Here is a 15,886-nt window from a genome sequence, read left to right as displayed (position 1 = left end):
TTTAGTTTGAATCGATCCCATTTATTGATTCTTCATTTTACTTTCTTGCACTTTAGGAGTCTTGTTAAGGAAGTCAGGTCCTAAACTGACATGATGAAGATTTGGGCCTACTTTTTCTTCTTTTAGGTGCAGGGTCTCTGTTCTAGTGCCTCAGTCTTTGATCCACATTGAGTTGATTTTTGCACAGGGTAAAGAAGAAGAGGTTTAATTTCATTTTGTTACATATGGATTTCTAATTTTCCCAGCATCATTTGTTGAATAGGCTATCTTTTCTCCAATGTATGTTTTTGGTGCCTTTGTCTAGTATGAGATAACAGTATATATGTGGGTTTGTCTCTGTGTCTTCAATTCTATACCATTGGTCTACATGTCTATTTTGGTGCCAGTACTGTGCCATTTTTGTTACTGTTGCTCTGTGGTATAGCTCAAGGTCTGGTATTTGATGCCCCCTGCTTCTCTCTTCTTGCTAAGGATTGCTTTGGCTATTCTGGACCTTTTTTTTTTCCAGTTGAATTTCATGATTGCTTTTGTCTAGTTCTATGAGGAATGTCATTGAGATTTTAATAGGAATTGCATTAAATTTGTATAACTTTTGATAATATGGCCATTTTGACAATATTAATTCTGCCTGTCCAAAAGCATGGGAGATCTTTCCATCTTCTAAGATCTTCAATTTCTTTCTTCAGTGTTCTGTAGTTTTCATTGTAGAGGTCTTTCACCTCTTTAGTTAGATTGATTGCCAAGTATTTTATTTTTTTGAGGCTATTGTGAATGGGTTAGTTTTCCTAATTTCTCTTGCAGTGGATTCATCACTGATGTATAGAAATGCATTTGATTTATGGGTATTAACTTCATATCTTGCTACTTTGCTGAATTAATTTATGAGTTCTAGTTTTTTGGTGGAATTTTTTGGATCTTCTAAATATAGAATCATGTCATCAGCAAATAGTGATAGTTTGAGTTATTTCCTATTCATATCCCTTCAATTTCTTTTGTCTCTCTCATTGTTCTGGTTAGTTTCAAGGATGATATTGAATAGAAGTGGTGAAAGAGGGCATCTCTGTTTTGTTCGAGTTTTTAGAGGGAATGCTTTCAATTTTTCCCCATTTAGAATGATGTTGGCCTTAATTTTTCTAGTGTTTTGAACATGAAGAAGTACTGTATTTTGTGAAATGCTTTTTCTGCATCTATTGAGATGATCATTTGATTCTTGTCTTTAAGTCTGTTGATATGATGAAGTACTTTTATTGATTTCCATATGTTGAACCAACCTTGCTTCCCTGGGATGAACCCCACTTGATCATGGTGCACTATCTTTTTAATTTTAATTTTTTTGTACGCGATTTGCCAGAATTTTATGGGGAATTTTTGTGCCTGTGTTCTTCAGGGATATTGGTGTGAAGTTTTCTTTCCTTAATGTCTTTGTCAGGTTTTGGTATCAGGGTGATACTAGCTTCATAGAATGAGTTTGGAAGGGTTCCCTCCTTTTCTATTTCATGGAATAATTTGAGGAGTATTGGTGTTAATTTTTCTTTGAAGGTCTTGCAGAACTTGGCTGAGACTCTGCCTCCTGGGCTTTTCTTGATTGGTAGGCTTTTGATGGCATCTTTTACTTCATTGCTTGAAATTGATCTATTTAAATTGTGTATGTCCTCCTGATTCAGTTTGAGTAGATCACATGTCTCTAGAAATGGGTTGATGTCTGTGAGAGTTTCTGTTTTATTTGGGTATAAATTCAAAATGGTTCCTAATTATCTTTGTATTTCAGTAGTGTCTGTCATATTTCTGTCATCATGAATTTTAGTAATTTGAGTTTTCTCTCTCTCTTCCTTAGTGTAACTAAAGGTTTACCAATTTTATTTATGTTTTCAAAGAACCAACTTTTGTTTTGTCAATTTTTTGAATTGTTCCTTTTGTTTAAATTTCATTGATTTCAGCTCTGATTTTAATTTTTTTTCTGTCTTTTGCTTTTGGTGTTGATTTGTTTTTCTAGGGCTTTGACTTGTAATGTTAGGTCATTTATTTGTTGACCGTGGTGCACTATCTTTTTAATATATTTTTGTATGTGATTTGCTAAGATTTTGTTGAGAATTTTTGCATCCATGTTCATTAAGGATATTGGTCTGAAATTTTCTTTCCTCCATGTATCTCTGTCTGGTTTAGGTTTCAGGATGATAGAAAGGATGATAGATAGTTTGGAAGGGTTCCCTCCTCTTCTATTTCATGAATTACTTTGAGGAGTATTGGAATGAGCTCTTCTTTAAAGGTTTTGTAGAACTCAGCTGAGAACCCATCTGGTCCCGGACTTTTCTTTGTTGGTAGGCTTTTGATGACCTCTTCTATTTCATTGCTTGAAATTGATTTATTTAAGTTGTGCATGTCCTCCTGATTCAGTTTGGGTGAATCATATGTCTCTAGAAACCTGTTGATTTCTTCAAGATTTTCTATCTTGTTGGCATACAGATTTTCGAAATAGCTTCTAATTATGTTTTGTATTTCACTCATGTCTCTCATGACATTTCCTGGTTCATCCTGAATTTTAGTAATTTGAGTTTTCTCTCTCCTTTTCTTTGTTAGTGTGGCTAAGGGTTTATCAATTTTGTTTATTTTTTTCAAAAAACCAACTTTTTAGGTGTGGGCAAATAGCTCAGCTTGCCGAGCCCTTGCCTTGTGTGCGCACAGACCTGGGTTCGAATCCCCAGCACCTTGGAAAAAACCAACTTTTTATTTTGTCAATTTTTTTGATTGTTTCTTTTGTTTCAATTTCATTGATTTCAGCTCTGATTTTAACTATTTCCTGTCTTCTACTACTTTTGGTGTTGATCTGTTCTTTTTCTAGGGCTTTGAGCTGTAGTGTTAGGTTGTTTATTTGTTGATTTTTTTTTCTTCTTTTATTGAATTCACTCCATGAAATAAATTTTCCTCTAAGTACTGCTTTCATAGTGTCCCAGAGATTTTGACATGTTGTATCTTTGTTCTCGTTTACCTCTAAGAATTTTTTTATTTCCCTCCTGATGTCTTCTGTTATCCATTCATCATTCAGTAGTGTATTATTTAATCTCCAGGTGTTGGAGTAGTTTTTGTTTTTTATTCTGTCATTTATTTCTAATTTCAATTCATTATGATCTGATAGAATACAAGGTAGTATCTCTATCTTCTTGTATTTGCCAACAGTAGCTTTGTGGCATAATATATGGTCTGTTTTAGAGAAGAATCCATGTGCTGCTGAGAAGAAAGTGTATTTACTCTTTGTTGGATGGTATATTCTATATTTGTCCATTAAGTCTAAGTTATTGATTGTGTTATTGAGATCTGTGGGGTTTTTTTGTTCAATTTTTTTTTTTTTTTTTGGAATATCCAATGGTGAGAGAGGTGTGTTAGAGTCACCTAGTATTATTGTGTTGTGGTCTCTTTTATTCCTGGAATTTTGAAAGATTTGTTTGACCTACATGGATAAGCCACTGTTCGGGGCATAGTTGTTGACTTTTTGTTCTTTTAATGAATGAGCTCATTGCAGTGAACTTTCCTCTTAGCACTGCCTTCATAGTGTCCCAGAGATTTTAAGATGTTGTATTGGTGTTCTTATTTACCTATAAGTATATTTTTATTTCCTCTGATTTCTTCTGCTATCCATTCATCATTCAGTAGCATGTTATGTAGTCTCCAGGTGTTTGAGTAGCTTCTATTTTTTATTTTACAATTGATTTCTAGTTTCATTTCCTTATGATCTGATAGGATGCAAGGGAATATTTCTTTTTTTTTTTGTATTTGCTAAGCATTGCTTTGTGGCATAACATATTGTCTGTTTTAGAGAAGAATCCATGTGCTGCTGAGGAGAAAATGTATTTGTTCGCTGATGGTTGAAATACTCTATATATATCCATTAAGTCTGATTGTATTATTTAGTTCCATAGTTTCTTTGTTTAGTTTGTCCAGTGGTGAGAGAGGTTCATTGAAGTCACCTAGTATTATTGTGTTGTGGTCTATTTGATTCTTGAAATTGAGAAGGGTTTGTTTGATATACGTAGATGCTCCATTGTTTGGGGCATATATATTTACCAATGTTTTGTCTTGTTGATGTATGTTTCCCTTAAGCGGTATGAAAAGTTCTTCTGTCTAACTTTGGCTTGAAGTCCACTTTGTCTGATTTGAGGATGGAAACCCCTGCTTGTTCCATGTGAGTGATGTATTTTTTCCTGACCTTTCACCTTCAGTCTGTGGATGTCTTTTTTTAGGAGGTGAGTCTCCAAGACAGCATTTTGTTGAGTCTCTTTTTTAGTCCAATCTGCCAGTCTATGTCTTTTGTCTGATGAGTTTAGGCCATTAACATTCAGGATTATTATTGAGTTATGATTTGTGTTCCTGGTCATTTTGGTTTATTTTTGATTTTTAACTTGACTTAGTTTCTCCTTTGATTTTCCTTTCCTTTAATGTAGTAACAAAAACCACATAGTAGTGGCATAAAACAGACCAACCAACCAGTGGTACAGAATAAAAGACACAGAGACAAACCCACACATCTACAGTCATCTAATACTTGCCAAAGGTGCCAGAAACACATTGGAGAAATGACAGCCTTTCTATCAAATGGTGCTGGGAAATACAGTCTGTGTCTTGTAACTATAGAGTTAAGATCATGTGTTATTTCTGTCATTTTATTTAATTTCTAATGTTTGAATTGTTCCTGTTTATCATTTGCTCATTCATTTTCTAATGTGATTTATTCTTTCCTATGCTCTGTGGTTATTTTTATCTTCCTTTTCTGTGTGTATGATTGTTAAGTTCATTTTTTGGATCTTCTTTTAATTTGTTGCTTATTTTAATAATCAAGTTTTTTAATACTTTGTTGGCTTTTCCCTCCACTTTAATGTGTCTGTACTTAGTTGTTTGGAAAATATAACTTTTGGAGGCATTTGTTGCCTTCTTAAGTTATCTGTGTTTTTGTGTTGAAATTTGCTTTTGTGTTGTGAGGCTATCTCTACCACTGTGAGACAGCTTTTTAGTGAGCTTCTTTTAGTTTGCTCTGTGTCCAAAGCTGGGGGTATATCACAGTGTCAAAACTCAGTGTGATCACAGTGCTATGATCAATCCCTAGAAATACTTTGAGAGCAGATAATAATCACCAGTAATCATTATAATCACGCTGGAGCTTACCATATACTGGTAAACCATAAAAATTTATTGAAAATGTTCTCTATAACTCCATTAGTTCAAAAGTGGGAAAGGAGAGTAATACTTAGGAGTAGGATGGAAATCTAGGTGTTAAAGAATGTAAAATTTCCATATATATATATATATATATATACACACACACACTATATAGGGTGTGGAAGGAAAAAGAGCTGGAGGAAAGAGGGCTGGGCTTATGACTCAGTGGTGAGGTCAAGTGTTGGTATGGCCTGCATGAAGCCCTAGGTTCAATCCCAGAAAAATTAAAAAAAAAAAAAAGACCCGGGGAAGAGTCAGAAGCAGATAATGCAAGAAGAGAGAAATAGAGGGGAGAATTTAAAAAGGATCAGGAAGCAAAAAGTTAGAGTAAACACATTAATACTTAGAAAATACATAAAATTGGTTTTATGTATATGTCATCAAATAGTAGGGAAACCTATCAAATCAATAAATACAAGTGAAATTTAAAAATTAATATTAGAGTCTTCAAGTATTTCTTGCCTAGATATTTGAGATGGAGAGATTTCTTACTGAGCCTTCCATATTTGGATTCCATCAGGTTTTGAGAGGCATAGTTGGTGCCCATGCCTCCTTGACTGGTCCTCTTAAGTTTCTCTGAGAGTGGAGGTAGCAACCACACCACTGTGTCCCTGCTGTATATTTACTTTTTCTCCATCTAGTTTAGCTTTTTGCTTCAAAAACAGTAGAACTTAGGTCTTGGCATCTATCCACACACCTCCTATACAAACCTAAGAGGTGCCCACCTTTGCTTATTGTGTCTCAGTATCTAATTGCTGTCTGGAGGGTCAGAGGAAATGGCCCCTGATTTTCTGTGGACTAATAGCCAAGTCTCTTCCTGGTCGGGACTACAGCCTTGAATTTACCCTGGTAGAAATGTTTCATACACCTAGAGCAATCAAAACAGGCCTCAGCACATCCATGTTGATTTTAGGGTGTGCAGGAGGTAGTGGCTTGTGAGAGAGATGCAGGGAAGCCCATGTCCAGGAGGTGTTTAGCTGCAGCTCATCTCTTACACCCTTGTGGTGACAGCCACATGGCTGGGTCGCATGGGGGCAGTCCACTCCTGGTGTGTGTGGCAGTTGGCTGCTCTGGTGTGCACTGGCGTGCACTGCATCCACTCGCTTCTGGAGCAGCTGCAGCCATCCACTGAGCACCACCCTTAACCCTGCACTCCCTGGCGGTGTCGTTCCCTGTGCTCACTGCACCCCAGTCCTCTGGGCAGCAGTGGGGAGCCTTCAGCTCAGTTATTCCAACACACAGATTACTAAGAGGACCCGTTTCAAAGACATTCCATACAATAATTTTGCTGGTATCTAGGTAGGATGAAACTGTAGAGAATGAATTCCTTTCAGAGCTGCAGAACATGGTCTCTACAAAATGTCTACCCATCATAGTTTTCCCTAACAACCTGAGAGAAACTGGGCACTCTCATGAAAATCCTGTGCAGCTACTGCCCAACTTAACTCAGTTTTACTTTCTCTAACACTGCTGTTTCTGAAGTCAGCTTGCCACTTTGCCTCTCCCTCTTTCTAACTTTGTTACTCCTCCTCCCAGACCTGCCGTGGTGCTGCAGGTACAGATTTGAAGTTAACAAATGCTTTCCTACTTCTGTTCCAGTAACCACAATTTCCCAGTACCTTAAGTTAGTGACTGTTCAGTGTCGTGTCTCAGTTAAGTCACCCTGGGTTCAATCCCTGGTGTATACACACACACATACACACACACACACACACACACACACACACACACATACACACAAAATTGTGACTTATTGTTTTTCAGATTACCTTAACCGCAAATGTCCTCCTTATTTGCAGCCCATTTGGTTGCTTCTGCTGGAAACCTGATGTTTTTTGCCAGTTTCTTTCCATTTAACTTCATCTTTCAACACTATGGAAAGATACCCATCAGTAACAAGGTGGCTGCCTGTCTCAGCTCAAATGTTGCATTGGCACTGGGAATTAATCTTCTGATCAAGTTGGAAATAAAAGGTGAGTGTTTGCATTCCAACATTGGCCTTCCCGGTTCAGTTCTTAGGAAGGTTATTGAGGTGAACTTGTGGGTGGTAGGGACAGGAAATGAGAAGGTAAGAACATGTATTTATTTTTCCCTGGATGTGTTTACTTATAATGAAGACAATTATGTGAACTGTGAAAAAAATCAAAAGGTTATGAAGTCAAAATATTTCACAATAAACCACCTGTTATACTCTCAAATAAAATTATTTTAGAATTTCTGTTCTATGACTTGCTTCATTCACTTGTAATATATCCTGAAACTTCTCTATATCAAGATATGCCTCATTTTTTTTACAAAATTGTTTAACATTCCTTTAAAAATGGATAATTAACTAGTTCTCTATAAATGTATGTTTAGATAGCTTAACAATAATAGTGCACATGCATGAAAAATTTATAGTTATAAAAATGCTTATCTAGGGACCCAGGATGTGACTCATGGCATGCATGAAGTCCTAGGTTTGATTCCCAGTAGTGGAAAAAAAGTGAAACTAAGCTGGGTGCAGTGGTACACAGCTGTCTTTCCATCTACTCAGGAGGCTGAAGTGGAAGGATCAGTTGAGGCCAAGAGTTGTAGACCAGTCTGGGCAACATAGGAAGATCCTTTCTTGAAATTTAAAAAAAAAAAAAAAAAAAACACCAAAAAACAACTAAGCTATAAAAATGCTATCTCAAAATATTTATAGCTTAATTTTGATTAATATTAAAGTAACTTCACAAAGAGTATAAAAGTTTATTCTCTTACCAGTAGTAAGAGTTTTACACATTTTTTCAAATCATACATTACACTAATATGACAATAAAAAGTATATGTATATATCTTATTTGTTTTTTATAACTAATTGTCCTCCAAATTCTTCACTGTAGGAGTGAAGAAATTATATGTAATTTTAAGTCCAATCCAGCAGTTTATTGAGATTCATCTGAATAAATCATTTTTTAAGATTCTCTCCTCATGTATTCTTCAACAGTACATGCATATAGGTGGAAATATATGAGCTTTCTTATGGTTGGGGGAGGCAGATCCTCAAGTCTGTATGGTATCCTCTGAATCTTTTGCCCCTTTGTAATAGAAAACTTAGCCTGAGCTGCTGTATGGATCCTTCAGTCATACTGAAGTATAACTAGGTATGTGTGGTCCAGTGACACAGTATAATGGCACCCCATCTGTTAGAGAGCATGGTTGTGGCCACTTTCCCAAGCCTATTCTCATCCAGTTCTCTGCTTTTCACTGACCTTCACTGAGCTTCTTTGGCCTTCAAAAACACATAGAAATTGCCACAACCTCTCAGTGCCACTTTGAAAATATTAGGAGTTAGGAGCACTACTTCAGGTCTATTTATCTAGCTGTCTCATGTAATGTTAGCTACTTCTAATTGACCCCATCTGAACTTTTCTCTAGGATATCCCTAAGACAAGAAAACCTAAGAACTACATCTTGTCCTCTCCAGCTTACTTTCACTCTTCTCTTAGTTTAAGTAGAGAGATGTGGTTTTCCTTCTTATTTTTTTCTAAAATGAACCTCTTTTCCAAAATGACATTTATATTTCTATCTTCTCAGGGTGCACAATGTCAGATAAGGAGAAATATATTTACTAACTAATCTAGTCTCATGCATAACTGATTATTTCATATTTTATATCCTTTACACCATCAAATCATTTTACTTTTTCCTTTCCACCACGAAAAATGGTATATCAGCATGTTTCATTTGGGTGGAGAGAAGAATTCCTTTTTGTTGCATAGAGAGATTTGAATCTTCTATGTATTTTGTAGGTATTGTAAATAATAGTCTTTAGTCTCTGGCTAGTTTAACTTGTTCATGGTCTCATTTTTCCAAAATTTTTTTTGTTTCTTTTAATCAAAGTGACCCAAAGTCTTTTCCTTTAGCTTGTTTACCTAGATCTTGTTCAAGAAATCCTTCCATACCCAGAGAAGGATCCTGTACTTCTAAAATTTTTTAAATGTTTAATTTTTATATTCAGCTTTTCATTAAACATAGAATTGATCTTTCTGTTGTGAGTAAGAATCTAATGGGGCTGGTCTTGAGACTCAATGGTAGAGTGCTTGCCTAGCATGTGTGAGGCACTGGGTTTGATCCTCAACACCACATAAAAATGAGTAAATAAAAGTATTGTGTCTACAACTTAAAAAAAAAAAGAACCTAGGTTTTTTTCATATGAAAATAAAGCTATTCAATAAATCATGTATTGATTAATTTGCTGTTCTCTACTGGTCTCTAATTCCACCTTTGTTTTGCATCATATTCTCATATATACATGAATCTGTTTCTTTGTATCAAGTCTTAATATGTTAGTCTTGTCCTGCCTTGCTATTTTTCAGTTATTCTTGTTACTTTGCTTTCCACTTAGGGTCATTTTGTCTAGTTCTATGAAAAATCCTGTTGGAATTTAGTGGGAGTTTTATAGTATTTATTGATTAATGGATTAATTGATTCCATTAATTAATTGATTTTCTCATTTGTAAACAAAATCTCCAATGAGTAGTCATTCAGAAGAATATACATATACACACACATATATATGTATTCATATGTATATATGCATACATATGATTTTATTTATTGATGCTTGTGTAATTCTTCTTAAATGAAGCATTAAAAACATTAATTTATCTAGATGTGATAGTTCATTGGCTTATTCTGAAACAGAACATGTACTCTTAGTTTTCTAATTATTTTATCATGATGGCTTATTTTATGTTATTTAGTTATTGTTTCTCTTAGGTATTACAAATTTTATCTTTCAGTAACTCATTGTGTCTAGGGTATAGGGTGGGAGGACTTCTCAAGTATGGCACACTTCCTGAAGTTTGTGTTCTGTCCCTCCCCACCCTGTGGTTTCTAAGTTACTATTCATCACCTCTTAGAATGGCTTCATTTTGATAATCATTTTTAATTCTACTAAATGCTTTTTTTCAGATTATTTCTTTTTTCTGAAAGACATAATGTTCACAGAAGTTCTTCTCAAAGTGATTGTCTACTGAAAAGAGATGGCTAAATTTGAAAGGCAAATGAGTTTCATGGGCCATTACCATTTTTATGTCTTGCCTTTTTGAACTAGGGGTTCATTGCAAGCCCTAATGCTTCTCCTCTTGTGCTATCCCTGTCTGGAGATAGAGAAGGTAGAAGAGAATAGAATTACTTGGTTTCTTTGGCTTGCTTTTTCCCTTTCCATCTGTTTTATAGCTAAGCAGAACTACTTTTTTTTTCTTCTGCCCTGTTCATCTCTTAGTACTGTTGAATATTTTTCCAAATTTGTATATCCTCATGGTTATTTCAGTTGGAATTTAGCGTGAAAAGAGTAAAGGGATAGAGTCTAATGGGTTTGCTTTTCCTCTGACTTTTCTGTATTTCTTATTTTTGTTTCAATTATTTATCTTGTTTTAAAAATTCCTATTTACTTTTGAAGGTTTTGAAGGAAGGAGGGAGAAACCCAGGGTTGTTTCAAATTCCATCATTTTCTGAATGAAGGGTTATCAGCAGACAGTTGACAGTGGTAGAATGTAGAATATCAAACTTCTTTCTTTGCTGTTTTTAATCACAGAGCATTCATCTATGATAAATATCTCCTTTTTATTTCAGAGATTGGTGTTAAATGGCATAACCTTTGGACACCAGCCAGTCTTGATGATAACCTCATCTTTGGCTATCTGTTGGGAATGCTTTTACTTGATGCTTTCTTATATGGCCTTGTTACCTGGTATGTAGAAACTGTCTTTCCTGGGCAGTGTGGCGTGCCCCAACCGTGGTACTTTTTCCTTCTGGTGAGTTTTATTGTTGAGAAAGTCCATAATCTTATGAACCTATTTCATAATATTTATAATCAAATAAAATGTCAAGTGTAGAATCTTACACATCTGTATACCATCCATATGAAATGCTAGCCCTTTCTTGATATGCCTTAAAACCTTCTGCAGACACAGGTGCACAACATATAAGACACTGAACCCCTACATTAAAACTGTGAGTACCATAACCCTTCTTCAGCCAAAAGATAAATAGTGGATTAGACTGGAGAATGAGGAAACTTAAAAGTCTGCAAAGGGAGTTCACATCTAAATTAATGTGTAATACTTTCTTAGATCCTAGTGAGGAGAGGATTTTTTATACTTCTCATATCCTGGTTTTCACCCCCACTTGCTTCCTTTCAGTGACTGAACCACCTGCATCTTGTCCTCCACACTTACTTGCCATTGCTCAGTAATACATAGTACAAAGAAGATATCATGACCATTTGTGATATATAGGCATTGATTGTGATCTCATTTTTCAGAATTGCATTTTGTCACTCCATCTTGAACATTGCATTTTAACAGCTTTTGCTTCAAAATTGTAGATAACTTTGCTGCAAACTGCAGTCTCTGAAAGTATTCTATAACTTTCTCCATCTGACAAAGTGAATCAAGAAGCTGATGTGTTTTCCAGTTCTCAGAAATCTTTGCTCCTTGTTCTTATTTAAAATTTTTAATTAAGGTAAAATTCACATAAATAAAATTAACCATTTTAAAGAGAATAGAGTTAGTGGCACTTGGCATATTCACAGTTTACGTTCACAATGTGCAACCATCATCTGTACCAAGTTCCATATATTTTCATTCCACAGAAATAAAACCCTGACCCATGAGGGAATCATCCCCATTTTTCCCTATTCCAAGTCCCTGGTAACCAGTAATCTGCTTTATCTGTGGATTGAGCTGTTTGAGATATTTCATATAAATATAATCATACAGTAATTGACCATTTGTGTCTGCTGATTTTACTTACCCTAATACTGTTTAGGTTTATCCATTATGTAGCATACATCAGTATTTACAAATTTCTTTTTATGGCTGAATAATATTTCATCGTATGTACTTGGACCAATTCCTTTACTCATTCCTCCATCAGAGGGCATGTATGTTGTTTTCATGTTTTATCTATTGTGAATTATGCTATTATGAATACAAGTATTTGTTTGAATACCTGCTTTCAGTTCTTTTGGTTATATAGCCAAGAATGGAACTGCTAGTTCTTTGGAAAATTCTGTTTGATATTTTGAGGTACTCTCTGGCTGCACCATTTTGTGTTCCCCAAGGGAGGTACTGGTGTTCTAGTTTCTCTACATCTTCACCAGCACTTCTTATTGTCCTTTTTTCTTTTATTATAGCTATCCTCTTGGGTATAAAAATAGTATCTAATTGTGGTTTTATGTACATTTCCATTATAACTAATAGTATTGGGATTTTTTTATGTGTTGGTTGGCCACTTGTATATCTTGTTTACAGAAACATCTATTCAACTCCTGTCCCCCTATATTAAGTTTTTTTAATGTATCCTGCATACCAGGCTCTCATCAGATACATGATCCACAAATACTCTCTCCCATTTAGTGGGTTGTCTTTTCATTCATAGTGTTCTTTAACCCAAAAGTTGTTTTGTTTTGTTGGCACTGGGGGTGGAAGCTAGGGCCTCATGTGTGCTAGTCACATGCTCTACTGCTGAGTCACATTCCTATCCCAAAAGTTCTTAATTTTGATGAAATTCAATTTATACATTTTTTACTTTGTTGCTTGTATATCTGGTATTATTTCTTTTTTTCTGCTTTTATTGGTAGATTAACTAACTTATTAAAATGAGATTTTTATTGGTTCTTTTTAGTTATATCAAAATAGATTCTACTGGTTTTATTTTTAAGGAAACATTGTAGATTCCAGGGTCATGAAGGTTTATCCTTGTGTTTTCTCCCAAGAGTTGGATAGTTTTAGCTCTTGTATTTAGACCATTGGTTCATCTTGAGTCAGTTTTGTGTACATTGTGAGGTAATCGTCTAGCTTCTTTCTTTTGCACGTGGGTGTACTAATTGCCCCAACACCACTCTGAAGAGACTGTTCACTTCCCTATTGAATGATGTTGGCACCCTTGATGAAAATCAATTGACCATAGATGTATGGGTTTATTTCTTGACCCTCAGCTTTATTCTGTTGGCCCATGTGAATATCCTTATTCCTCTATGACACTGTTTTGTTTAGCAGTCCTGCAGTAAGTTTTGAAACAAAGTGTGACCTTTGTTCTTCATTTTCAAGATTGTTTTGTTCATTAAGAGGTTCTTAAAAAAAAAAAAGAGGTCCTTGAACTTTGATATGAGTTGAGGATCAGGTTTTCTAGTTCTGCAAAAATGGCCATTGGAACTTTGGTAGGGATTGCATTGTTATGGTTGACTTAGCTTGTGTTGCCATATGTAAAACATTAAGTTTTCAAATGCATGAATTTTCTATTTATTTGGGTCTTCATTTCTTTCATCAAGGCTTTATGCTTTTTTCATTGTATAGTCTTTTATCTCATTGGGTTAATTTTACTCCTCAGTGTTTTATTTTTGGATGCTACTTTGTAAATGGAATTCATGTTCCTTCTGGATCATTCATCCTGGTATATATTTACATGCTGATCTTATACACTGTATTTTTACTGAATTTACTATCTCCTGTAGTGTGTGGCTATGTGGGGGGTGGATGAACTCTTGCGGATTTTTTGTGTGTAAGTTCATGTTATCTTTAAATAGTTTCACCTCTTTCAATTCTGATAGATTTCATTTCTTTTCTTCTTGTCTCATTGCTTTGGCTACAACTTCCAGTAAAATGGTAAATATCAGGTATGAAAGCAGTTATTCTTGTCTTGTTCCTGATTTTAAAGAGAAAACTTTAAATCTTTAACCATTAAGTATTATGTTAGCTATAGGTTTCTTTTGTTTTTCATAAATGCCCTTTATTGTTTTGAGAAAATTCTCTTCTTTCTATTCCTGGTTTTCTGAGTGTTTTTGTTATGTGTTAATTGAAATGACTGCATGGCTTTTTTTTTTTTTTTTCATTTTGTTCTGCTGGTATGATGTAGTGCATTGATTTTTGTAAGTTGAATCATTCCTGCATCCTTGGGATAAATATTACTTTGTAATGGAATGTAATTATTTTAATCTACTGAATTCGACTTGCTAGTATTTTTTGAAGATTTTTACATCTGTGTTCATAAGGTTCTTTTCCTTCCTTGTGGTATCTTTGTATGACTTTGATGTCAGCATGATGCTGACTCAGTTTAGTGGTTCCCTCAGTATGTTTTGGAAGGGCTGGAAAAATTGTTCCTTCTTGTTTAAATATTCAGCATAATTCACTGATGAAACCACAGAGTTTGTAGGGATGTTATTGATGACTTGTTATAAGTCTGTTTGGATAGAGGGCTTCATTTCTTCCTGCTTATTTTTGTGATTACATCTTGACTTTCTTTGTAGCGCTCATATTGGTTTGGAAAACCAAGAATTAAAGAGGAAAAAGAAAACGTTGAAGAACATGGAGGAACACAGAGAAGCACCTATTTGAGGCTGAACCTATTAATTTGGTAGCAGGTATCCAGATTAAACATTTGCATAAGGTATTGTTTTAAAGATCTCTTTTTCCTTCAGGTACTGAACACCATATACTTCACATTGGAATTGTTTATAACTAACCATTCCAAGAAAACAAGTGAGAGAGCTATTTAATTTGAGTCATCCTCGGTATAGTTCTACTCTAAGAGGCAGAGCTTGGCTGGAACAATGAATAATGAACATATATAAATATAGATACATTTTTTACAAATATTGTCTTATTTGTACCACTGCATTTCTTTGACTCTAATGGGCTTGGCAACAAGTGATATTTGATTTTGTAATTTATGTGAATAAAATAAATTTGGTGCAATAGTAACATTGAGGTGTGGGTGGAGAATATAAAACTATTTCATCTTCTTTTTCAAATGATATTTTCATTGGATATAGAATTTTAGGTTAAAGATGTTGCTCTACTCTCTTTCCAAAAGGATTGTTTCTAATCCTTATGCTTTAGTTCTTTTTCCCCACCATGTACATTTTCTCTGGCACGCTTCAAAACATTTATCAATGGTTTTATGCAATTTGGTTATGATTTTCTCTGGAAGTAGTTCTCCTGTTCTTTGGATCTTTTGATCTTCTTGAATCTGTACTCTTTTGGGGTACTGGCATTTTTGTATTTCATTAAATACTCTTGATCTTTATTTTTAGAAATAATTACTTGGCAACAGCTTGATTCTTTCATGTCTGGTTTACTTTATCTACAGTAAATTATTCCTCAATTTTGAGGCAAGACCTTTTTTTGGAATCTACTCAGTACCCTATTAATCCTGGAATTTTACAGTCTGGCTGGCAGAATAAGCATCATTTTCTGGCACTGTGAAGGCATCAAAGATTGTTCCCTCTTATCTTTAAATGTCCTTTCTCTAGCCTCAGCTAGTTTCCTCATGAATAAATGAATGGTCTCTCCAGACCTGTGTCAATTAGTTGGATTAATGACTTATTGCAATGGAAAGGTGTAGGATTATGTATAGGTTTCTGGTTGGTTGGTACATCTGGGTGAATTTGCAGACTGTTTACTGAGTTGGTACTGTTGAGTATATTTTCAGAGGATAATTATGATATATTATAGACAGAATATATTGCAGACATATTGAAGTATGGATGTGTATAGATACTTCAGATTTTTAGATGTTAGTTTGAGATATTAAATATTCATATATACTATATATTTATGTATATGTGTGTGTGTGTGTCTGAGGAGTATTTGGAGATGCAGAACTATAGGTTAGAGGAGGGATGGTGACTAAAATAGATTATAAT

At 34.8% G+C, this 15,886-nt stretch overlaps 1 protein-coding gene across 1 annotated transcript in view; it reads left to right on the top strand.

Annotated features, from left to right (window-relative positions):
- Positions 1-15,886, top strand: part of LOC124969945 (phospholipid-transporting ATPase ABCA3-like) — a 161,687-nt gene that overhangs the window by 42,124 nt on the left and 103,677 nt on the right. The window contains 4 exon segments of the mRNA XM_047532948.1: positions 7,008-7,181; positions 10,813-10,994; positions 14,489-14,545; positions 14,548-14,628. Coding sequence (XP_047388904.1) covers positions 7,008-7,181; positions 10,813-10,994; positions 14,489-14,545; positions 14,548-14,628 — 494 coding nt within the window.

The sequence above is a fragment of the Sciurus carolinensis genome, chromosome 18, assembly GCF_902686445.1.
Source record: "Sciurus carolinensis chromosome 18, mSciCar1.2, whole genome shotgun sequence".
Lineage (NCBI taxonomy): Eukaryota > Metazoa > Chordata > Mammalia > Rodentia > Sciuridae > Sciurus > Sciurus carolinensis.
This window is presented reverse-complemented; position numbering and strand designations above follow the sequence as displayed.